This window comes from Scyliorhinus canicula, chromosome 11, assembly GCF_902713615.1.
Source record: "Scyliorhinus canicula chromosome 11, sScyCan1.1, whole genome shotgun sequence".
NCBI lineage: Eukaryota > Metazoa > Chordata > Chondrichthyes > Carcharhiniformes > Scyliorhinidae > Scyliorhinus > Scyliorhinus canicula.
The window spans coordinates 165,316,476-165,340,683 of record NC_052156.1 but is presented as its reverse complement, the minus strand read 5'-3'; the positions used below and the strand labels follow the sequence as shown (position 1 = coordinate 165,340,683).

The following is a 24,208-nucleotide window of genomic DNA, read 5'->3' as shown; positions in this document are numbered from 1 at the left end:
TGTGAAAAACAGAAAGGAAGAGTTTTATTTAAGTGGTGATATATTGGAAGTGTGGATGGACAAAGGGATCTGGGTGGCCTTGTGCAGCGGTTAATGAGAGAGGAGAGGCAGGTGCAGCAGACAGTTAGCAAGGCAAATGGCATGCTGGCCTCCATTGCAAGAGAGATTTGAGTTCAGAAGTAGAGATGTCTTACTGCAGTTATACAGAGCCTTGGTGAGACCACACCTGGATTACTGTGTGCTGTTTTGGTCTCCCTACCTAGGAAAGGATATACTTGCCACAGAGGGAGTGGAGCAGAGGTCACGTGGCTGATACTGGGGTTGGCGGGACTGCCCTAAGAAAAGATTTGTTCACCTGGGACAGTATTCACCAGAGTTTAGAAGGATGAGAGGAGGTCTGATTAGAATGTGCAAAATTCTTACAGGGCCGCACAGACTAGATGCAGGGAGGATGTTTTCCCCGGTTGGGGAGTCTGGAACAAGAGGACACAGTCTCCGGATACGGGTTAAACCATTTAGGACTGAGATGAAGAAATATTTCTTCACTCACAAGGTAGTGAACCTGTGGAATTCTCTACCACAGAAGCTATGGAGGCCAAGTCAATGAATGTATTCAAGAAAGAAATAGATAATGTTTTAGATCTTAATGGCATCCAGGAGAAAACAGGAATATGTTATTGAGATCGAGGATCAGCCATGATCATATTGGATGGCAGAACAAGCTGAATGGGCCGAATGGCCTCCTCCTGCTATCGTTCTATCTTTCTATGAGAGACTCAGCAGGTCTGCCTGCCCCTGTGAAGGGAGAGATGGAGTTAACGTTTCGGGCCTGTTATGAAGAGGATTCATACAGACTCGAACCATTAACTCAGTTTCTGTTGCCACAGATGCTGCCAGACTCACTAATAGCACAGTGGGTGTACCTACACCACATGGACAGCAGCAGATGAAGAAGGCAGCTCACCATCGCCTTCCCAAGAGCGGTTAGCAGTCGGCAGTAAACGTTGGCCCAGCCAGTGAGGCCCATGTCTTGTTAATGAGTAAAAAAATGATGTCTCTTATGCTTTGTGGATTTATCGTGAAACAGAAACAAAGGCTAACAAAGGTCTGTAGTTGCTTCTTTGATAAATTTTGGTATAAACTTTAATAACGTAATTTTTTAAAAAAAATGACATTGAAGATTGGTTTGGTAATCCACACTGACAGATCTTTTACTTAAAGCTAGCATGGTATGAAATGGATGTCATTGTACAGACAGTGCATTGCAGCCCTGGAGCTATGACAGGACGAATATGTGCATCTTGTCGTTTCATTAGAACCTTCATCCTTTGCTATTATTTATCTTCTTGCATTGAATAGAATTCTTTGTTTGCTTCTACTTTCAAAAACCTGGGGAGGGGAGTGTTTTTATTCCATCAGAAAACAGCAGATTAAGATTTTATGTCACATGTTTTTGCAGTAATGTTACAGAGATTAATATATTGTGCTGCACCACTTGGCCTGACAGCTACCGCTTGCAACAACACTAATCACTGAAAGAAATAAAATAATTTTGCATAATGTGGAAATATGATCTGAGTTTTCTTTTGCCTGCGTTGTAGCTTGTTGCCTCCTTGTAGGCAAGAGGCTGAAAGTTGAGTGGAGTGAGTCGTTTGCGGTGGATCTCAATCGTTGCTGGCTCAGAATTGAAGTCATTGCATCTGATTTTGCCCTGCAATTAGGTTACAGCCTCCATGGAAAACTGAAGCTGTGCCTGTGTACCTCTTAAGTTTTCTGACATCAGAAACCGCTTTGCTGTGCTGTGGTCTTGTAAAGATCAGTGGCTGCGATGATTTAGCAATAATCTCGGCAGCAGATGGTGATAGATCAGATATTCTTCCTGAAATGGACATGTGACCTGACTTGCAACAAACCAGGGGGAGTCCTGTATCACACGGTACACCATTAGCACCGATAGAGGCAGATTAGACAGCTGACCCTGTCACCATCCACTCATGTTAAAAACTAAACTTGACATTTTGCGAGTGTTCCTCTCCCAAATGCTTTTGTTTTCCTTGAGCTCATTGCTGCTCTGAAGCTGAGCTGCATTGAAGACGAAAGCCGAGCGTTTACAGCACGGAGCAAACCCTCCGAGGAGGTGTTTTCAAATCTTCTCTTTGAAGTCGACGGGGTGGGAAGGAGCCCCAGCGAGTACGTCCTGTTGGCGGACTGAAAACCCCACATACTCAGCCTTGGAATTTGAGGAATCTGGTGTGGATACCGGCTTCGGAAGTTGCTGAATTTCTTGTTGCCTTTTTTTTTGTCCTTATCGTCTCGAGCCTGCAGAATGGTTGTACAGGCTGCAGTAACGCCTGGAAGGGCGAGGAGACTCCTGTTCAAAATTCCGTACGGAACGTTAAAAAGGGGAGGCAGTGAAAAGGTAAGAGGATTCATTCCCTGAGTAGCGAGTCAATATTAAACATATTTCTGCTACAGTATTAAGGCTGTCAGTACATATTACATCTGGTCCCGGTTACCACACCAAACATCTGCAGATTACTGCAGGATTTGATGAAGCAATTTACCGTTTGTTTCGAGGATGTAGAGAAACATCAGGCGTGGACGTGCAGCCTTTCATCGAGCTCGAATAAACCGAACCGTCTCTTGGTTATTTTGTTTTTGCTTTGCAGAGTGTAAATTGAACCGTACGGTGACAGGCATTGGCTGCGGAAGGCGAAAATGAGCATTGGAGTACTGAATGGATGTGAGAAAGAGATCAGTCTTTTGGTTCGAACCCTGTTTCCTGTATCACAGAGTGCCGGAGGCAACTCCCCATCCAGGAATATAATATTGGGAAAATAATTAATGTGCAGATTAATCACGATGGTGATGGCATCTAGTCTGTCCAATTAACATGATATGAATGGATGTTTTAATTGTGGAGCTCCTTGATTAGAAATTGACAGCAACACTTCTCCCCTTCTACCTGGCCAAACTCTGCTTCCACAATCCCATTTGTCGAAAACAACAACTTGCACACTTTCTCAGGCAGTGACCTTCTTTCCCCTTTTTAAATGACCTGATGTTGGAATTTCTGAAGACTTGCGTTCCCAAATATTGTCCCATTATATTAACAGCATGCACTGTGCAATGTTTGTTATTGTAATTATGGAGCCCGCACAGCTGCTGGCAACATGTCTCTGAATTCTCATCATCTGCATTGCTTAATGCCGCAGTCAATTTCCCAAGAGATGATTGGCTGATAAAAGTCATCCACTATCTGACAGACACGGCACGGTCCTCATCGACACTGGGCACTATCTTATTATACAACAGGGTTCAGAAAGCAGTGGAATTAAGGAAATCTTTAAAGAGGTTGCAAAGTCTAGGCGGAAATACTTTGTTGTTCAGACACTCTCAATTATCCGTCCAAAATCAAAGCATAAATTGGGAAAAACAAAACACAATCTTTAAAGCTTCGACTTTTGTTGGGAAGCCATGGTAGGATTAGGGTCAATATCATGATCTGTCCAAGTAACATCACTGAGACAGAATGGAGAACCTTTCGTTTCCCAATGCAGCCGTGCAGATTGGGTATGTAGCATGTTCATCTGGTGCTTGTCTGAGGTTGTGAATTACTATCTTGACTCTTTCTTTGGAACACTTCCCCGATAATGCTGTCAGTAACGCAGCGAAAAATCAATTCAACAAGGGAGAGTTTCCATCGAGGTGAAAATAATTAAGAGCATTAATGAGTGAAGATTAGTTCTTTGGTAATACAGAACCTGAGTATGGATGAAAAAAGATATTTTGTCAAAACATTTCACCCAGCACTCATCAGGAATACCAATGTCAGGAGAAGCAACAGCTGAGGAAGAGTGGCCACTTTTCAGGGTCAAAGGCCTTAGGCCCATTTATGCGTTTATGTGATTTACAGCGTAAAATGACTTGATCGAGCTTGCCATTACATGGTGGGTGAATGGCTCAGGCTCTGTTTGCGAGGTTGCCGATAATGCCAACCTTATAGTGCGTGGATTCCCAACAGGTGTATCGACCAGTGAAGGTGGACTTACGGCAGGTTGTGGTAGCGAACCCCCGGCAGATTTGTCAATTAGTACGTCAAGGAAAGGGAGTTCATTTGATGGTTCCACTCTATGGTGAATTTAAGCGCAGGTTTATGCCCATTAAGATATACAAGGAAATTACCGCCTGCTGCTGTAAATGTAAATATAGCAAATGTCTCACCCACAAATCGGAAATATGCGAGGGGTAGGAGGTTAGGTGCGATTCCAGCAAAGACACACTTCTCAAGGAACCCAACAAAGATGTTTGTGAGAGTTGGGTGTAGAGGGGATCTCATGGCAACACCATTTGGACGTACGTGGTGTTGTTAAAGCTGAACCCAACTGTGTGAGTTGCTGAGTCCATAAGCTCACTGAATACTGATTCACACAATGGTGGCGGGTCCAGATCGCCGTGGTACACTGCTGGAGCACAAATATCTGTGCCTTCCTTTAGTGGAACATCGGGGAGAAGGGTAACAATGTTAAATGAGCAGATGGACACAGCATTGTTATCAATGTGCAAGTTCTGCATGGTCTTTGAAATGTGGAAGAGTCCTTGTGGGAAACCTGCTCAAAACTGCTTGTAACAATTTGCCTGATAATTTGGCCAATTCACACTGTGTAGAACTGGTCATAGATAAGAGAGGGCACAATGGTACATCAGTCTATGTTCTAGTTAGTAGGCTGTACGTCCCAATGATTGGCGTATCGTGACAAACAGCATGTCCCAGCTACTGTTTGAATCAGGCAAAGTATAGACCGTACCCAAGCAGTCCGTGCTTGCAAAACTCAAAAGCAGTGTCCAACTCTAGATGTGATTTGTGATTGGACAAAGTTTTCTAAATAACCCTCAGTGTGCTAAAAATGATGGCTGCTAATTAATTTAAGACAGTCAGTTGGGTTGGCAGTGTGACACATTTGAGTGTAAAGGAAGCTACATATATAAATACTACAGGAGAGAAGGCTGCTGATTGGTACCAAATAATCACTTTTCCCCAGTCGTATAAATTATTGTGATCATTTGAAATTTGCCACTCTTGCATTTATCCTGATTTAACAAGCAGTTTCAATAATGCCTCAAGCTTCTTAAAGTTGCAAGTCACACCTTGGATGCCAAATAAGGTTATGGTAATGGATCACCACCAAGTACCTCTGGTTAAAGGAGCTAGATGGGTTGTCGGGGTTTCGAGCAGTTTCTTTAGCTCACGGTTCTTCACTTTCCAAGCAGTGAACAATTGGGATTTTCCCAAAGACACTGCACACTAATCAAACTGCCAACGTCCCCATTCCCGTCTGTCGTGTAATCACTGTCAACTTGTGCAAGTTAGAATTGTTGGATCCCAGTTCATATTCGACTTGAAACCTTCCACAACAACAACCTGCATTTATATAGCATTCTTAACGTCATAAAATTCCCAAGGTTCAGGAGAATTATGGGTGGGGGGGGGGGTGGGGGGGACAGACACAATGATGCCTTGCTAAAGAGGCGTAGATGACCCGTTGGCCAAGGGAGAGGGTATTAATGAGCATTTTAAAGGGTAGAAGGAAGGAGCGGAGGTGGGGATGTTTAGGGAGGGAATTTCAGAGCTTAAGCCCCAGGAAACTGAAGGCTCGGCCGCCAATGATGGAGGAAATAAAATCAGGAGAGCCGATGGATGGGATTCTCCGTGCCGAAATCGAGCCGGGCGGGGAATGGGGCGTCAGACCCGCGATCGGGGGCCACCGATTGGCGGGCACACACGGTCTCGCCAATATTGTCGGGGCCCCCCGCAGTGTGGATCCGCCATGTTGCACGGGGCCGCCGCCGGAAGTACAAGGCCCCGTATCGGCAGCCGGTGTAGCGAGGAGCCCTCCATGGCCCTGCCAGCTCCCTTCATAATGGAGAATCACTCTGGGCCATTTCCTTTTTTTTTGACCCATTTCCTGACCCATCCTAAACACGTGCACTGATAAGTTGGGGGGGGTGGGGGAGGGTTCAAGACACCACCCTGCCAACTGAGGAATGTCAACGTGGCAGCTTAAACCAAGTGGCCCTGACCCTGCCAGAGACTTTACAAATTGCCTTTCTGCAGAGCCAAGAGTCTTCGCTAATCTCTTAAGAGTTCTGTATGATGCAGAAAATACTAATTTGTTAAAGGCCCCAATTTACACACAGAGCACTTTTTAGCGGCAATCGCAGTGTGAAGATCTTGTCAGCATGCCATATCCTTTCTGGAACCCACAAGGAGTACTTTCATAGCTCTGTATCTCCTCAAGAGCCCTCCAGCAAACACCTGCCTGGCATAGCAAAGTAAACAGGTGCCCCTGGAGTTCCTACACATCCTGTCTCCCCTCTTCTACGATGGAATATATGAAGCGTTTCAATGTGATCCTCACTCCAGCCTCTCTGATTAACCCTGTGGGGCTTCATCAGCATCTCCGGTCCTACTCTGCTCTTGGCTTTAAGCATCTCATCAGGGCCCCAAGTCGGGCCCACTTCCGATGCTTCAGTTTTTGTACTACTTCCTTCAATACACTTTCAGCGGGATTCTCCGTCAGCGGGATACCCTGGTCTGCCGGCAGCGCGCCCACGCCCGCTGGTTTCCCGCGGTGGCCACAATGGGAAAATTGGCCGGCTGTGGGAACGGAGAATCCCGCTGCCGGTGGAAGGCGCTCCGCACCGGTAATGGCTGCTGGCGGACCAGAGAATTCTGACTTCTGCATATCTTTTGTTACTTCCTTGAATTATTTAGCAGATGAAAGCATTTTCCAAGTTGGCAAGGTATTATTTCTATGACTTGATGGCTAACATTTCCTTCCTTTCTGGTGCTAGGTGTAATGTCCTCCATTGTTTCAGCAAATTGTCCATTTTGGCAGAGTTTAAAAATGAACGGTCGCCCGAGATGAGGAGAAGTATTTTCTCCCAGAGGGTGGTGATTGCCTGGAACTCTCTTCCTCATTCGTGGAAGCGGAATCTTTGAGTATTTTTAAGGCAGAGCCAGATAGATTCTTCATTAACAACGGGGGTGAAAGGTTATCGGGGGGTCAGCAGGAATGTGGGGTTGAGGTTCCAATCAGATCCACCATGATTGTATTGAATGGTGGGGCAGGCTCAAGGGGCTGAATGGCCTCCTCCTGCTCCTCATTCATATGTTCATCTGAAAAAGAGAGTTCTCAATAGTGCATTAAGGTTTCAGCCCGCATTGTGTTCTCTAATCTCTGGAGTGGAACTTGAATTTGAAACCTTCTGACTTGGGGGCAGGATTGTCCTAACTGAGGCACGTTTGACGTGGAGCACTGGCAGGAAAGATTCCCAGGTCAGGCATGTAATGATATGTGTATAGGTATACCAGTGAAGGGTTAATTATTACATCTCGGTGTAACTCAAACACTAGAGGGCAACACCAGTTCCCAGTATAAATATCAGACCTCAGGGAATCTTGGGTAGTCAGTTGTGTTAGCAGAGGATAGAAATTGATCACAGATCAAGGACTAGTTTAGATTAGATAAAAGCAGCACGTGGACATCATTAGTTAATTCCAGATTACTGTTTAACAGACCCAACTTACTTTATTAATAGTTATAGCTCTGTAGAGTGTGCAAACTCTATTTAATTTAATCGTTATTCAATAAATCAATTTTGCTTCAGGTTAAAGATTAGTGGTTTCTTTTTATCTAACCTATCAAACCATCCGGGATCTCAAGACAAAGAATAACGACATATTACCACAAAGTATAATATAACAAGACACAACGCTCGAAGGTGCAAGCGTTCTCTGAGTTGTGACTCGACTCAATCCCGAATTCCAACATGTTTTCTCAATCGCGCACAGCATCTTTGCCAGAGGCCTCTTGGACTGACGTTGCCAATTTGTAATAAACTCAGTCACTGAGTATTCGATGGAGATTTAACCAGATTTCACATTGTGGCGTGAAAGCCTCCAATCATCGTGGCTTGGATTTGAACCCAGAGATAAAGCCAACCCGCCCGATTGTTCCCGAAAAGTTACACAGAGTTGGAGAAAATGCCTTTGTCAATCAACTGGAATAGTAGCATTGGCCATTTTTACAGAGAAGCAAACCTTTAATCTATATTCAGAATTTATTTAATAATATGGTTCAGAGGTTGGCTCAGTCAGTATCACTCTGAGATGGCAGTCAGTAGGTTGAAACTTCAAGTTTCAGTCCAGGACTTAAACACAGAGGGCAGAATTTTATGCTCCTCTATGAACAGGTGAGGGAGCCTTTGGAATCCATGTACGCCTTCCCCCACCCCCGCCACAATTGTACCAGAGATGGGGAAGGTCATCAGGTGGCCGCCTACTTTTGTACCAATTAAGACCGTTAAGTGGCCAATTAATGGCCACCTATAGGCCACTTGGCTTCTCTGCTGCTATTTTGTTGGGGCAAGTGTTGGGTGGGAAACCCGACAGGTAACATTGCTCGGATATGTGGGGTGGTGGAGGGGGATGCGCCTATTTATGGGCTCCCACTTCCATCAGAGGCCTCCCCCCCCCCCCCCCCCATGCTTAGATCACCCCACATTTCCCCTCCCCCACTTCCCCGTCCGACATGGTCTCCAAACGCCCTCATACCCCTCACCTGGGTCCGCCAGCGATATCCCCTCCCCAGTTACCTTTCCATATGGTCACAGTGACGGTCCACGCTGGGGACCGCTGCAGCCCCAGCAGCAGCCATCTGAATGGCTGGTACACCTCGGAAGGAGAGTGACACCACCAACTCACTCCCTGTAAAATTCTGCCTACAATTTAGACAGGCAGTCCAGTGTAGCACTGAGGGGGTGCTGCACTCTCTCTAAGGCACTGCCTTTCAGTTAACACATTAATATAAAGGACCAGTCTGCTCAGCTGGATGTAGAAAGGTTACCTGGTGTTATTCAAAAAGGATCAGGGAGTTCTCAAGCTATCCTGGACAAAATCCCATTGCCACAAATAAGATTAGCAGACCATCTATCCGACTTACTATTGGGACGTTTTGCGATGCATTAGTTACCACATTTGGCTTCATAACCACAGTACCCACACTTTGAAAGTATTTACTTGATGTATTTACTTAGGAACCTCTTGAGGATGAGACGAAACACAACATAAGCCCATATTTATTCTCTCTTTGGTTTTTAGAGCTGAACTTGTTAACTTCTCAAGAATTAATTATGTTTTTCCAATTTAATTCTCAGAAAAGAGCTGTCATACTTTGTTATTCGTGACTTATAAAAAGATTGTTCGCTAACCTATGGCTGTGAACTGTCATGCAGACCTTGTTTAAGCGAGTGAGCATTTTGAAATAATCGTTTTAATTGCTAGAACAAAAATGATACCTCACGGGTATAAGAGAGTTGATGATCCCGGTCTAGATTTGGGTGATTACGGAGATTGTTGTGACGATTTGGCAGCCAGTCATCACCTATTAGAACTGAGCAGAAAAATGAATGATTGTCACAGTTCCTGGTTTTTAGCAGTGGGAATGATTGATCCGGGAGTTGATGGTCAGGGGTGAATACGAATGGAATTGTTTTTATAACCCTGGCAGCAGAAGCGGTTGCTCACTGGTTGAGAATCGCAGTCCCTGTTTATCAATACTTCACGGAGAGCTATTGGTGCCGTGGAACCGTTGTGTGATTATTTAGACTGCAATACTGGATCAACTAATTAAATCTGTGGAAATATTACCATTCAGATATCAAACTCTGATCGCTTTGTTGGCGCACCCAATAACAACAATTTGCATTTATCCAGAACCGCCGTTAACAAAATTAAATGTCCCAAGGCCGTTCTTCGCATCGCTGTCAAAACAAAATCCGATGCTGAGCTGCATTAGGAGACATTGGGACAGATCAGAAAGCGTTTGGTAAGCTGGAGTGTCCTAAAGGAGGAAAGTGAGGTCGAGATTTGGAGAGGTTTAGGGAGGGAATCCAGGAGCTCAGCACCCACGTAGCCGTAGGCAGGTCTGCCAGTGCTGGAATGATTAGAACTGGATATTGCCGAGACTGGAATCAGAGGAGTGCACACTGGTGGAAGGACAGGAGATCATCGAGATGGGGATGGGTGAGACTATGAAGAGGTTTGAAAACAAGGCTGAGAATATTAAAACCGAGCTGTTTCTTAACCAGGGCGGATGAATTGGAATGAATTAGAATCACAGGCAACATGGTTTTGGGTATGGAACTGGGAGATACATGCCTTAGTTAGTTTGCTGCATTAACACTCGATAACCAGTGTTTGGAGGGATCCATGTGTTTGAGCTTATCTGAGGACAGGCCATGGAGGCCTCAGTGTAAATGGAAAGCAGTCAGATTCACAATAAATGGCAACATTCTATTAGCTTTTCCAATTACTTGTTGCACCTGCAGACTAAGCTTTTACAATGCAGGCACCAGGACCCGCAGATTCCCCTGCAACTCCAACTCTTCAATCTCTACTTGGATAATATTTTTTATTATTTCTAGCAAAATCGGCAATTTCACATTTTCCCACATTTGTGGCACTCCACTCATCATATCCTGCCCACCCCAGAAAAAGACCCACTTATGCCTACTCTCTGTTTCCTGTTAACAATCTTCTATCCATGCACCATGAGCATTTTCAGCAATAATCTTTGATGTGGCACCTTGTCAAATGCCTTTTAGAAGTCTCAGTATAGTACATCCACCGGTTCCCCTTTATCCAAAGCACATCTGACTTTTTCAAAGAACTCCAATAATTTGGTTAAACATGATTTTCCTTTCACAAAACCATGTTGACTCTGCCTGATTACTTTGAAATGTTCCAAGTGCCCTGTTATTATGGGCATGATCGAATGGCCACATTACGCCTGAAAAGCAGCGCGCCGCGGCGCAACGTGGCCGATAGAAGCCAAGAGACCCCGCTCCCAGGATCGCTTTTTTAAAAATAAATTTAGATTCCCCAATTATTTTTTCTATTAAGGGGCAATTTAGCGTGGCCAATCCACCTACTCTGCACATTTTTGGGTTGTGGGGGCGAAACCCACGCAGACACGGGGAGAATGTGCAAACTCCACACGGACAGTGACCCAGAGCCGGGATCGAACCTGGGACCTCAGCGCCGTGAGGCGGTTGTGCTAACCACTAGGCCACCGTGCTGCCCCCGGGATCGCTTTTTGGCAAATCTGCCTATTCGAGTGAGACAGCTAGTTTCACTTTGATATGCAGTTTCCCGAGGCACCCGAGGGGTTGGGATCTATCCCTTTTGCCTTGGTGCGCCATTCAGTACTAGCCTCCACAAAGGGGAACCAGAGGGAATGGCACTCGTGGGTGTCTCTCAGAGAATCAGAGACTCCCGGGTGCTTGCACTCTGGGAAGGGTGGCATCCTGGCACTGCTGGTACCATCTGGGCACCCTGGGAGTGCCAGACTGGCTCCCTAGCAGTGCCACCTGGGTGCCAGTCTGGCACTGCCAAAGTGCCACGGGGCACTACCAGCTGGCAGGGGCACTGCTAGAGAGCCATACCGGCACTGCCAAGCTGTCACTTTGTTGTGCAGCGACGATAGAGCTGGGGGTTCCCTGCGCAGGTGTTGGGAAGGTTTTGGGAACCCCCTCATAGTGAGTTAGGGCTTGGGGGGAGGGGGGGAGTCGGGGCTTGCGTTGGGGGTTCCATAGATCGAGACGCCGTTTAAAATTGGCACCCCGATCTTTCGCTTCACTGAGGAATTCCAGCTTGCGGAGTTACTCAGCGCAGAAACGGGGCTATATGTGCTCTTAGCCGCGCGTTCCCTGCCGGTGCGTTTGATAGCGGGGCGTTCCTCTGTGAGTGGCAGGAATCACACGGCTCAACACACTCACTATGGGACTACGTTCCCATTTGTAGTTAAATCGCGCCCAATGTCTTTAACAATAGCTTCTAACATTTTCCATCACTTTTTGAATGAAGGAATTACTTTCTATTTTCCAATCTAATGAAACCTTCCCTGAATCGAGTGAATTTTGGAAAATTAAAACCAACTCATCGACAATCTCACGAGCCACGTCTTTGAAGATCTTAGGGTGAAGTCCATCTGGACCCGGGGATTTGTCAGCCCTCAGATCCAACAATTTGCTCAGTGCCACTTCCCCGGTGATTGCAATTTTCCTGAGTTCCTCCCTCCCTTCCATTTCCTGATTTCCAGCTCTATCTGGGATGTTACTGGCATCCTCCATGGTGAAAACCGATACAAAATACCTGTCCCCATTCATCTGCCATTTCCTTATTTTCCATTGTTAATTCCCCAAATTGGGCCTACGTTTAAATTACTTTAAGCATTCAGCGCAAGGCGCTCTGCACGTGTTCCAGTCCCTCGATGTACTCCAACCTGAGCATAAATTGGCCGTTTACTATCAGACCTTTTCAGTGGCTGCCCCAGGCTTCAGTGTATCCTCACAGCACAGAGCCTGGTCCTTGGAATGTGCCAGTCTGCCAACTGAAGCTCATTATCTGTGCTCGTATATGAAGTGTGTGGCAGCTGAGTCGAGTTACCAGTGGGCTGGTGGAATCTTGACAGGCTCAGAACGTCACAAGTCAGCACCTCCACAAGCAGAGAGTTAAACACTGCTGAAGAGGACGACAAGGAGAATAATAAATAATTGGGCGAAAGAAAACTATCAGTCAGAAAGCCTAATAGGATTATGGTTTATAATTCCCTCAAAGTAACACCTCCGCAGGCAGCCTTTAATTAATTCACTGATCGCTATCAGCTGTGTTGACCTGTGAGAAATGGGTTGCCCGGCAACCGATGTTTCATGAAAATGGAAATCTCGGTTCATACAAATCTCGGAATTTCAAAATGTCTGTCAGTGATTCTGCTTCAAGTACCCCGCCTGTGAATTAAACTTGGCCTTCCTCGTTCTTTCGCATATCCTACTGCCAGTTTATCGTTGAAATAGTCATCACACTGACCTTATCTCTAGCTGTTTGCTACAAGCCTCAAGGAGATTCTTTCTCCGCAGCTGCCTTTCAAGGTTCTGCTAGTAACTCAGTCCCCTGAAGCTACAGACAACTCTCACCGAGGAAAAATCAAAGAGCATCTTATCCGAGTTATTACCACACCACCTCCTGCTGAAGCAGAATGGAGGCCAGTCAGTCATTGTCTGCCCAAGGTATGATAAGTGGCTCACAGCATGCACTTGGAAAAGCAAGGTACATCATTTCACGACGCATTTAACAACAGGTCACTGAAAAGCACCGCCCTCAGTTGAAAGATGAAAGGTCCTTGATCTGAACCGTTGGACTGAATTTTCATTCAGCAAGTCAGGAGCCCGACATGGGGACTGGCTCTGGAACCTGTGTTACGTACACACCCACCGCTACTTTTAAAGGAATGAACAATTGAAAGCCAAGGAGTAGGCTTGCCGTCCAATCAGTGATGGGAGGCGGGTCTTCCGACACTGGAGGGCCAGTGGAATCCTCTCCAGCATTCCCGGGGGAGAGGGGGGGGGGGGGGGGGGGGTTGATCACCGACTCCAGGGGCTGAGGTGGGAGCTATTGGTCCGAAGGTGGGGCTGAGAAGAATGAAACCAGGAAGCTTTTGCTCCCTCTTCAGAAACCCCTCCAAGGGACTGCCAGTGATCACAGCTGGAGCCCAGCGACCATAATGGTTCCAGTGAGGGGAGACCCTCGTGCGGATAGCCGTGTCTTCCACCTGTCCTTACCATCCTGAACCCACCCAGTGAGGGGAGACCCTCATGTGGATAGCCGTGTCTTCCACCTGTCCTTACCATCCTGAACCCACCCAGTGAGGGGAGACCCTCGTGTGGATAGCCGTGTCTTCCACCTGTCCTTACCATCCTGAACTCGCTCCAACTCGATGAGGGCGCCCCACATTGCCAGTCGGATACCTCATTCAGGGCAAGAATGGGGCCTCAGTAAATTAAATTAATTTGTAGGTCATTGGCTCCCTGCATTCTCCTTCATAGTATTAACCCCTTTATTTTGAATAGGATTTGATTTTTTCCTTGGGAGCAGGGGGGAAATTTCAAGCGTTTTTCCTGCCATTTGATCAGCTTTCTATCCTCAACTGGTGGTTTCCCCAAATTGTGGGCCCCTGCCCCGATGGGGGTCGTGGGGGTGAGCATTTGGGGCCATGAGCTCCCCCCACCCCCCCCCCGAGGCAGAAATAGCGATCGTGGAGAGGAGACTCTTTTGGGACGAGGTCCAACGACACGCTCACTGCAGGATTCGTTCTTGATGTCAATCGGTGGGCGTGTACTAAAGAGATGAGCTCTGAGGTCACATCCTCCAAGAGAGGCGGCAACATGGCAGAGGGAGAAAAAATACCCATCATCGCTCTCCATCCAGCACTGCCCCCCCCCCCCCCCCCCCCCCCCCCCCCCCCCCCCCCAAGGTTTGGGTGCGGGATACAGGATCAGTTGCAGCTTTAAAAAGGGGATTAGATAAATACTTGGAGCAGGAAAAGATTGCAGAGCTGTAGGGGAGGGAGGATGGGACTAATTGGATTAATATTGCTTCTTAGATCAAATACAAACACCTTTCGGTAAATATTTGTGGCTGTGAAGTGTGGTGAATAACGCTATATTCTGGTCACAGGACGGTGGAGGTTGACCTGTGAACCTTTCTCCTGGTTTAGCACACTGGGCTAAATCGCTGGCTTTTAAAAGCAGACCAAGGCAGGTCAGCAGCGCGGTTGAATTCCCGTACCAGCCTCCCCGGACAGGCGCCGGAATGTGGCGACTAGGGGCTTTTCACAGTAACTTCATTGAAGCCTACTCGCGACAATAAGCGATTTTCACTTCATTTTCTGTGTGCTCCTTCTTGTCTTGCCAGAGTTATGATGACCTAATGTACATCATCATTCCCTGACATAAACAGCCATTAAACCCAGATTCCGTTACTCAAAATCAGTCCATTAGTCGAGGGAACTTCCTCTGTCGACAGGACAGCGTAGAACTTTGTACTGTCGCTAACATTTGAGCTCTTTGTTTGAGCAGCTGAGTGTGGCTTGAGGGGGACTGAATGGTGTATTTGATGTGCTGTGTGCTGGGTATGGGCCTGCAGCGCTTTTGATAAAACTCTGTGATGAATCATATGTTGCTAAACCGGGATCAAAAAGGCTTCACTGTTGACTGCGTACTTTAATCTTGTGTAGAAATCACTCCACAAGGCCTGCTTGATCGTTCTCATCAATTAACTGTGCCAAACTGCTCCTTAAAATTTTCATTCAGATTTCCTGGCCATGTGTTACAGCTGCTGGCCCCTTTAATTTTTTTTATATAGGAGTTAATCAAAATTGTCCAGATGAAATTATGGACAAAAATCTTGCAAAATGTTTGCCACTGGAATGATTCCACTAACCTCACACTTGCATTCATGTCGAGAGGGCGAGAATACAAGACCAGGGATGTGCTTCTGAGGCTGTGGTCAGACCCCATTTGGAGCATTGTGAGCAGTTTTGGGCCCCGTATCTAAGGAATGATGTGCTGGCCTTGGAAAGGGTCCAGAGGAGGTTCACATGAATGATCCCTGGAATGAAGAGCTTGTCGTATGAGGAACGGTTGAGGACTCTGGGTCTGTACTCGTTGGAGTTTAGAACGATGAGGGGGGATCTTATTGAAACTTACAGGATACTGCGAGGCCTGGATAGAGTGGACGTGGAAAGACTGTTTCAACTTGTAGGAAATACTAGAAGCAGAGGGCTCCATCTCAGACTAAAGGGACGATCCTTTAAAACAAAGATGAGGAGGAATTTCTTCAGCCAGAGGGTGGTGAATCTGTGGAACTGTTTGCCGCAGAAGGCTGTGGAGGCCAAATCACTGAGTGTCTTTAAGACAGCGATAGATAGGTTCTTGATCAATACGGGGTATCAGGGGTTATGGGGAGAAGGCAGGAGAATGGGGATGAGAAAATATCAGCCATGATTGAATGGCGGAGCAGACTCGATGGGCCGAGTGGCCTAATTCTGTTCTGATGTCTTATGGTCTTATCCATGTCAACTTTTTCACCATGCAGTTTGGAAATGTATATCAACTAAACAGATTTTTAAAACCATGTAACTTGCATAAAAGCTGAAAGAAATCACCTTGTTCAAGTTACCTTTTAAAAAATATTTATGTACCATGATGATGAATATTAATTTGTAGTTAAACCGAGCCCCCATCTGGCTGCTCAGTTGGGCGTGTAAGATCTCAAAACAATATTTCGATAAAGAGCAGGGGCGTTCGTCCTGTTGTTCTGACCAACATTTATCCCCCAAACAACATTAGAAAAGAACCTGGTCATTATCACATTCCTGTTTTTGGGAGCTTGCTGTGCACAAATTGGCTGCCATGTGTCCTACATTACAACAGTGACTGCACTTCCAAAGTATCTCATTGGCTGTAAGCACTTTGCGACCTCTAGTGGTCATGGAAGGGATTGCACAACTTAAGTCATTCATTTGGTCGTACGGAACTTGAATATTGTTGCCAAGAGACACATTGTCAAAGCATTTTGCATTGCACTCATCGGGACAAATGCAAGTTTTAAACCATCACAATAATCTATAGCACAGAAGAAAAAGTGCCGATCAGTTGGCAAGTCAACTCTGATTGACTGACGTGTTGCCATGGCAAAAGGAATAGGGAGCGCTAAGTACCCCAAGCTCTAGGGTCATTCAAAAAAGATGCAAGGCTTGAACATATTGTTTTTTCTTTTGCAGAGAACTGGGTCCCTGTGTATGGCTTCCATGTAAATGAGCCACGTTGTGAACTCATCTGATTATTTTTAATTGGTTGTTAGCGCACTTGGGGTTGTTCAACAAGTGCTGCCCAATCACAGAATCATATCTAACAGTGGACATTTCTGGATTTCCAGGTGCGGGTTGGTTCCTTCAGTTGTTTGTAATAGGCAGAGTATAGACCGTACTTAACCATCCCATAATATTGAGCATGAAGTACCTTTAAGAGCAGTTATAGACTATCACTTCTTGACAGGCCGGAATTCTTTGACATTGGGATTCTCTGTTGCCGCTGGAAGAGCAGCACCACCCACGGGTTTTCTGGGGTGGCTTCAATGGGAGATCACATTGGTCAGCGGATGGAAGAGGGGATCCCACAGCAAACCCCCTCTGCCCCAGCTCTGCACTGCCTGGCCAGCCTTTGGTTTGTAGGGTCAAACCCTGGCTTGGGGCTTGAACCTGGAACCTTGTGACTAAGAGGCAAGACTAGAACCCACTGTACCACAGCCTGTACTCAACCGTGGGAAGTAAAGAGGCAATAGTTTAACAGCAGTGTGTGAAAACAGTCTGTCGTTATTCCTCATTACATTTTGGGATCAGGGAGCAATCATGAGCTAGATATGTTGGAATGGTAGTATAGTGGTTATGTGCTAGTAACCCAGAGGCTATTGTTCCAGAAATCTGTGGCGGGATTTTCCGACCCCTTGCCGGGTCGGAGAATCCCCAGGGTCGGAGTGAGTCCCGACCCGCCGCTCCGACACTGGCTGCCGTATTCTCCGATGGCAGCTTTTGGCCGGGGGCGGGGACCGCGCCGATCGGCGGCCGTTGGCAGCGCCCCCCCCGGCAATTCTCCGGGCCCCGATGGGCCGAGCGGCTGTCGGCTTCTGGCCAGTGCTGCTGGTGTGGATTGGACATGGTCCCACACGGTGGGACCTGGCAGGTAGGCCAGCTGGTGCGGTCCTCGGGGTGGAGGGGGGGCATGGGGGGGGGGGGGGGGGGGGGGACTCCCCCACGGTGGCCTGGCCCGCGATCGGGGCCCACCGATCTGCGGACGGGCCTGATCCGTGGGGGCACTACTCCTTCCTTCCGCGCCGGCCCCTGTAGGGCTCCGCAATGCCCGGCGTGGACACCCCCCTGCGCATGCGCTAGAATACGCCGGCCGGTCTGCACATGCGCGGAACCACGGCGGCGGTTCTGCACATACGCTATCTCGCACCGGCCCTTCGGCGCCGGTTGCCGCTGGCCAACCGTTCCAAACATTATCAAACGCGGAGGATTCCGCGAAACGCCGGAGTGGTTGGCGCCGGTTTTTACGCCGTCGTTGGGCCATCGCGGGGACTCGGGAGAATCCCGCCTCTGATATCAAATCCCAACTCTGGGGAACCTAGAGAGAATCCTGAGAGAAACGTGAACCTAAAACTCTGTGAGTGAGAAAGAAGATTGTTGTCCAGTGATCCCCAGCTGTTACCTGTGACAATTCCGATATTGCCCATCTCAGATACAGCGTCTCAGATACAGCGTCTCAGATACAGCGTCTCAGATACAGCGTCTCAGATACAGCGTCTCTGTCACAGCGTCTCAGATACAGCGTCTCAGATACAGGGTCTCAGATACAGCGTCTCAGATACAGCGTCTCAGATACAGCGTCTCAGATACAGCGTCTCAGATACAGCGTCTCAGATACAGCGTCTCAGATATAGCGTCTCAGACACAGCGTCTCAGACACAGCGTCTCAGATACAGGGTCTCAGATACAGCATCTCAGATACAGCGTCTCAGATACAGCGTCTCAGATACAGCGTCTCAGATACAGCGTCTCAAATACAGCGTCTCAGATACAGCGTCTCAGATACAGCGTCTCAGATACAGCGTCTCAGATACAGCGTCTCAGATACAGCGTCTCAGATACAGCGTCTCAAATACAGCGTCTCAGATACAGCGTCTCAGATACAGCGTCTCAGATACAGCGTCTCAGATACAGCGTCTCAGATACAGCGTCTCAGATACAGCGTCTCAGACACAGCGTCTCAGATACAGCGTCTCTGTCACAGCGTCTCAGATACAGCGTCTCAGATACAGCGTCTCAGATACAGCGTCTCAGATACAGCGTCTCAGATACTGCGTCTCAGATACAGCGCCTCAGATACAGCGTCTCTGTCACAGCGTCTCAGATACAGCGCCTCAGATACAGCGTCTCAGATACAGTGTCTCAGATACAGCGTCTCAGATACAGCGTCTCAGATACAGCGTCTCAGATACAGCGTCTCAGATACAGCGTCTCAGATACAGGGTCTCTGACACAGCGTCTCAGATACAGCGTCTCAGATACAGCGTCTCAGATACAGGGTCTCTGACACAGCGTCTCAGATACAGCGTCTCAGATACAGCGTCTCAGATACAGCGTCTCAGATACAGCTTCTCGGACGCAGTGTCTCAGATACAGCGTCTCAGATACAGCGTCTCAGATACAGGGTCTCAGATACAGCGTCTCAGATACAGCGTCTCAGATACAGCGTCTCAGATACAGCGTCTCAGATACAGCGTCTCAGATACAGCGTCTCAGACACAGGGTCTCAGATACAGCGTCTCAGATACAGCGTCTCAGATACAGCGTCTCAGATACAGGGTCTCAGATACAGGGTCTCAGATACAGCGTCTCAGATACAGGGTCTCAGATACAGCGTCTCTGACACAGCGTCTCAGATACAGGGTCTCAGATACAGCGTCTCAGATACAGCGTCTCAGATACAGCGTCTCAGATACAGCGTCTCAGATACAGCGTCTCTGTCACAGCGTCTCAGATACAGCGTCTCAGATACAGCGTCTCAGATACAGCGTCTCAGATACAGCGTCTCAGATACAGCTTCTCAGACACAGCGTCTCAGATACAGCTTCTCAGACACAGCGTCTCAGATACAGCGTCTCAGATACAGCGTCTCAGATACAGCGTCTCAGATACAGCGTCTCAGATACAGCTTCTCAGACACAGCGTCTCAGATACAGGGTCTCAGATACAGCGTCTCAGATACAGCGTCTCAGATACAGCGTCTCAGATACAGGGTCTCAGACACAGCGTCTCAGATACAGGGTCTCAGATACAGCGTCTCAGATACAGCGTCTCAGATACAGCGTCTCAGATACAGGGTCTCAGATACAGGGTCTCAGATACAGCGTCTCAGATACAGGGTCTCAGATACAGCGTCTCTGACACAGCGTCTCAGATACAGGGTCTCAGATACAGCGTCTCAGATACAGCGTCTCAGATACAGCGTCTCAGATACAGCGTCTCAGATACAGCGTCTCTGTCACAGCGTCTCAGATACAGCGTCTCAGATACAGCGTCTCAGATACAGCGTCTCAGATACAGCGTCTCAGATACAGCGTCTCAGATACAGCGTCTCAGATACAGCTTCTCAGACACAGCGTCTCAGATACAGCGTCTCAGATACAGCGTCTCAGATACAGCGTCTCAGATACAGCGTCTCAGATACAGCTTCTCAGACACAGCGTCTCAGATACAGGGTCTCAGATACAGCGTCTCAGATACAGCGTCTCAGATACAGCGTCTCAGATACAGGGTCTCAGATACAGCGTCTCAGATACAGCGTCTCAGATACAGCATCTCAGATACAGGGTCTCAGATTCAGCGTCTCAGATACAGCGTCTCAGATACAGCGTCGCAGATACAGCGTCTCAGATACAGCGTCTCAGATACAGCGTCTCAGATACAGCGTCTCAGATACAGCGTCTCAGATACAGGGTCTCAGATTCAGCGTCTCAGATACAGCGTCTCAGATACAGCGTCTCAGATACAGCGTCTCAGATACAGCGTCTCAGATACAGCGTCTCAGATACAGCGTCTCAGATACAGCGTCTCAGATACAGCGTCTCAGACACAGCGTCTCAGATACAGCGTCTCAGATACAGCGTCTCAGATACAGCGTCTCAGATACTGGGTCTCAGATACAGCGTCTCAGATACAGCGTCTCAGATACAGCGTCTCAGATACAGCGTTTCAGACACAGCGTCTCAGATACAGCGTCTCAGATACAGCGTCTCAGACACAGCGTCTCAGATACAGCGTCTCAGATACAGCGTCTCAGATACAGCATCTCAGATACAGCGTCTCAGATACAGCGTCTCAGATACAGCGTCTCAGATACAGCGTTTCAGACACAGCGTCTCAGATACAGCGTCTCAGATACAGCGTCTCAGACACAGCGTCTCAGATACAGCGTCTCAGATACAGCGTCTCAGATACAGGGTCTCAGATACAGCGTCTCAGATACAGGGGCAGCATGATGTTGTCAGCTGGCATTTAAATGACCCAACAAATGAATACAGACAATTAACTGTCCATATTATCGATCTTCACTTTCTCTTAGTGTCTCTCTGTCTTTTCAACATTGGGTTTAAATAATTTGAAACAAAATCAGGTCAGTCGGTGACTCAGTGGGAAGGGGGAGGAGCTCCCCCGGCACAAAGCCACAAGCAACAGCAAGGTTCAAAGTTCAACCTAAGTTCTGTGCTGGGCTAGTTGCTGTCAGTCAGTCACTCTAACATACTGTTCTCGTGCTCATGAAGACAACAAACCATTCCCTGGTTCCCATTCCTGATCAATATCCGGTGAATTTTGCAGAAAGGTTTTGGTATAGAACACAGAACAGACCCTTCGGCCCTCGATGTTGTGCCGAGCAATGTCCGAAACCAAGATCAAGCTATCCCACTCCCTGTCATTCTGGTGAGCTCCATGTGCCTATCCAATAACCGCTTGAAAGTTCCCAAAGTGTCCGACTCCACTATCACAGCAGGCAGTCCATTCCACACCCTAACCACTCTCTGAGTAAAGAACTAACTTCGGACATCCCTCCTATATCTCCCACCCTGAATCTTATAGTTATGCCCCTCTGTAACAGCTACATCCACCCGAGGAAATAGTCTCTGAACGTCCACTCTATCTATCCCCCTCAACATCTTATAAACCTCTATTAAGTCGCCTCGCATCCTCCTCCACTCCAAAGAGAAAAGCCCTAGCTCCCTCAACCTTTCCTCATAAGACCTATCCTGCAAACCAGGCAGCATCCTGGTAAATCTCCTTTGCACCCTTTCCAATGCTTCCACATCCTTCCTATAATGAGGTGACCAGAACTGCTCACAATACTCCAAATGTGGTTTCACCAGGGTCATGTATAGTTGCAGCATAACCCCGCGGCTCTTAAACTCAAGCCCCCTGTTAATAAACACTAACACACTATAGGCCTTCTTCACGGCTCTATCCACTTGAGTGGCAACCTTCAGAGATCTGTGGACATGAACCCCAAGATCTCTCTGTTCCTCCACATTCCTCAGAACCCTGCCGTTGACCCTGTAATCCGCATTCAAATTTTTTCTACCAAAATGAATCACCTCGCACTTATCATGGTTAAACTCCATCTGCCATTTTTCGGCCCAGCTCTGCATCCTATCAATGTCTCTTTGCAGCCTACAACAGCCCTCCACCTCATCCACTACTCCACCAATCTTGGTGTCATCAGCAAATTTACTGACCCACCCGTCAGCCACCTCCTCCAAGTCATTGATAAAAATCACAAATAGCAGAGGACCCAGCACTGATCCCTGTGGTACACCGCTGGTAACTGGTCTCCAGTCTGAAAATTTTCCATCCACCACCACCCTCTGTCTTCTATGTGATAGCCAGTTACTTATCCAATTGGCCAAATTTCCCTCTATCCCACACCTCCTTACTTTCTTCATAAGTCGACCATGGGGAACCTTATCAAACACCTTACTAAAATCCATGTATACGACATCAACTGCTCTACCTTCATCTACACACTTAGTTACCACCTCAAAGAATTCAATCAAATTTGTGAGGCAAGACTTACCCTTCACGAATCCGTGTTGACTATCCCGGATTAAGCTGCATCTTTCCAAATGGTCATAAATCCTATCCTTCAGGACCTTTTCCATTAACTTACCGACCACCGAAGTAAGACTAACTGGCCTACAATTACCAGGGTCATTCCTATTCCCTTTCTTAAACAGAGGAACAACATTCGCCACTCTCCAGTCCTCTGGCACTATCCCCGTGGACCGTGAGGGCCCAAAGATCAAAGCCAAAGGCTCTGCAATCTCATCACTAACTTCCTAAAGAATCCTTGGATATATCCCATCTGGCCCAGGGGACTTGCCGACCCTCAGGTTTTTCAAAATTGCTAATACATCCTTCCCCAGAACATCTACCTCCTCCAGCCGACCCGCCTGTATCACACTCTCATCCTCAAAAACATGGCCCCTCTCCTTGGTGAACACTGAAGAAAAGTATTCATTCAATGCCTCTCTTATTTCTTCTGACTCCATGCACAAGTTCCCACTACTGCCCTTGACCGGCCCTACCCTCACCCTGGTCATTATTTTATTTCTCACATAAGAGTAAAAAGCCTTGGGGTTTTCCTTGATCCGACCCACCAAGGACTTCTCATGCCCGTTCTCATGTGGGCCTTAAGAAGGACTGGACCAGCCTCCGAAACCACTATAGCCAAATAGCTAGCCTACCCTCAACCACTTCCATGAGGTACATCCCTGATCTTATTTGCTCCTCCATCCATGGTTGTCCTTCCTGCTACCTGGGTTCTAACTCTGGAACTCCCTCCCTAAATCTTTGTCCTTCTAGCTCTCTCCTCTCCCTAAGGAATCTTCCTCTTGCCCGACATAATATCGCGCTCTGTGGTGTGACATCAGATTCTGTTTGATAATGCTCCTGTGAAGCCTCTTGGGATGTTTTATTGCATTACTAGGTGCTATACAAATGCAGGGAGCTGGGGTTTTTTCTAATGAGGAATGTGGAGTTGTAATTGGTGTGAAGCAGGAAAGGATTATTCTATATTCCTAAGAGTTTCGCCATTTACGGTATATCTCCCCTCTATGTTAGACCTACCAAAATGCATTACTCACATTTTCGTACAACAACAGCATCTCATATTTATACGTCTGCACATTCGAATTTGTAAATGAGAGAGCTGCCTCCTGCGAGTGGATTGATTGCTCACTTCCTGCCGTAAACAGGAAGTGGGTGCCACAGGGGAGGGATGGGGTTGATTATGAGAACGGGGGTCTAGCTCACGTGGGTTGCCCATGCAGTCGGACCCTCCAAAGGGTATAAGGTTTTCAATCAAGATGAAACCACCCCCAGAACCGCAGGAGGCCCCCAGGTGGCGAATCCCTCCCGGTTGCTGTTAAAATTCCAGCAATGGTGGCAAGAGACCCTTAAACAGAAATGAATTGGCCTCAGGGCATGGGGGTTTCCCAAAACCTACCCAGCGCTGGTAAAGGTGGGATGGTGAACAGGTATTCCATCCTCTGCCATCCCATCTGGTGCATTGACCCGAGGTGAACTGAGGTCGAATTCCACCTTGTGACTTTGGCATCTCACCCAGATTCTTGAATATGCGTGGACCCAGGTGGTCACTTACCCACACTGGGGCATCACAACTGAACCTGTGAACG

At 47.5% G+C, this 24,208-nt stretch overlaps 1 protein-coding gene across 7 annotated transcripts in view; it reads left to right on the top strand.

Moving 5' to 3' along the window:
* The window catches only part of frmd4a (FERM domain containing 4A), a 734,343-nt gene that overhangs the window by 284,102 nt on the left and 426,033 nt on the right, over window positions 1-24,208 (top strand). The window contains exon 1 of one of the 7 annotated variants that reach the window (XM_038811943.1): window positions 1,919-2,419. The exons of 4 other annotated variants lie outside the window; for them this stretch is intronic. In XM_038811943.1, coding sequence (XP_038667871.1) covers window positions 2,327-2,419 — 93 coding nt within the window. In that variant the 5' untranslated portion in view covers window positions 1,919-2,326. Of the gene's footprint in view, window positions 1-1,918; window positions 2,420-24,208 lie in introns of those variants that run through there. 2 more of the 7 variants (XM_038811944.1, XM_038811946.1) reach the window with 2 other exon arrangements.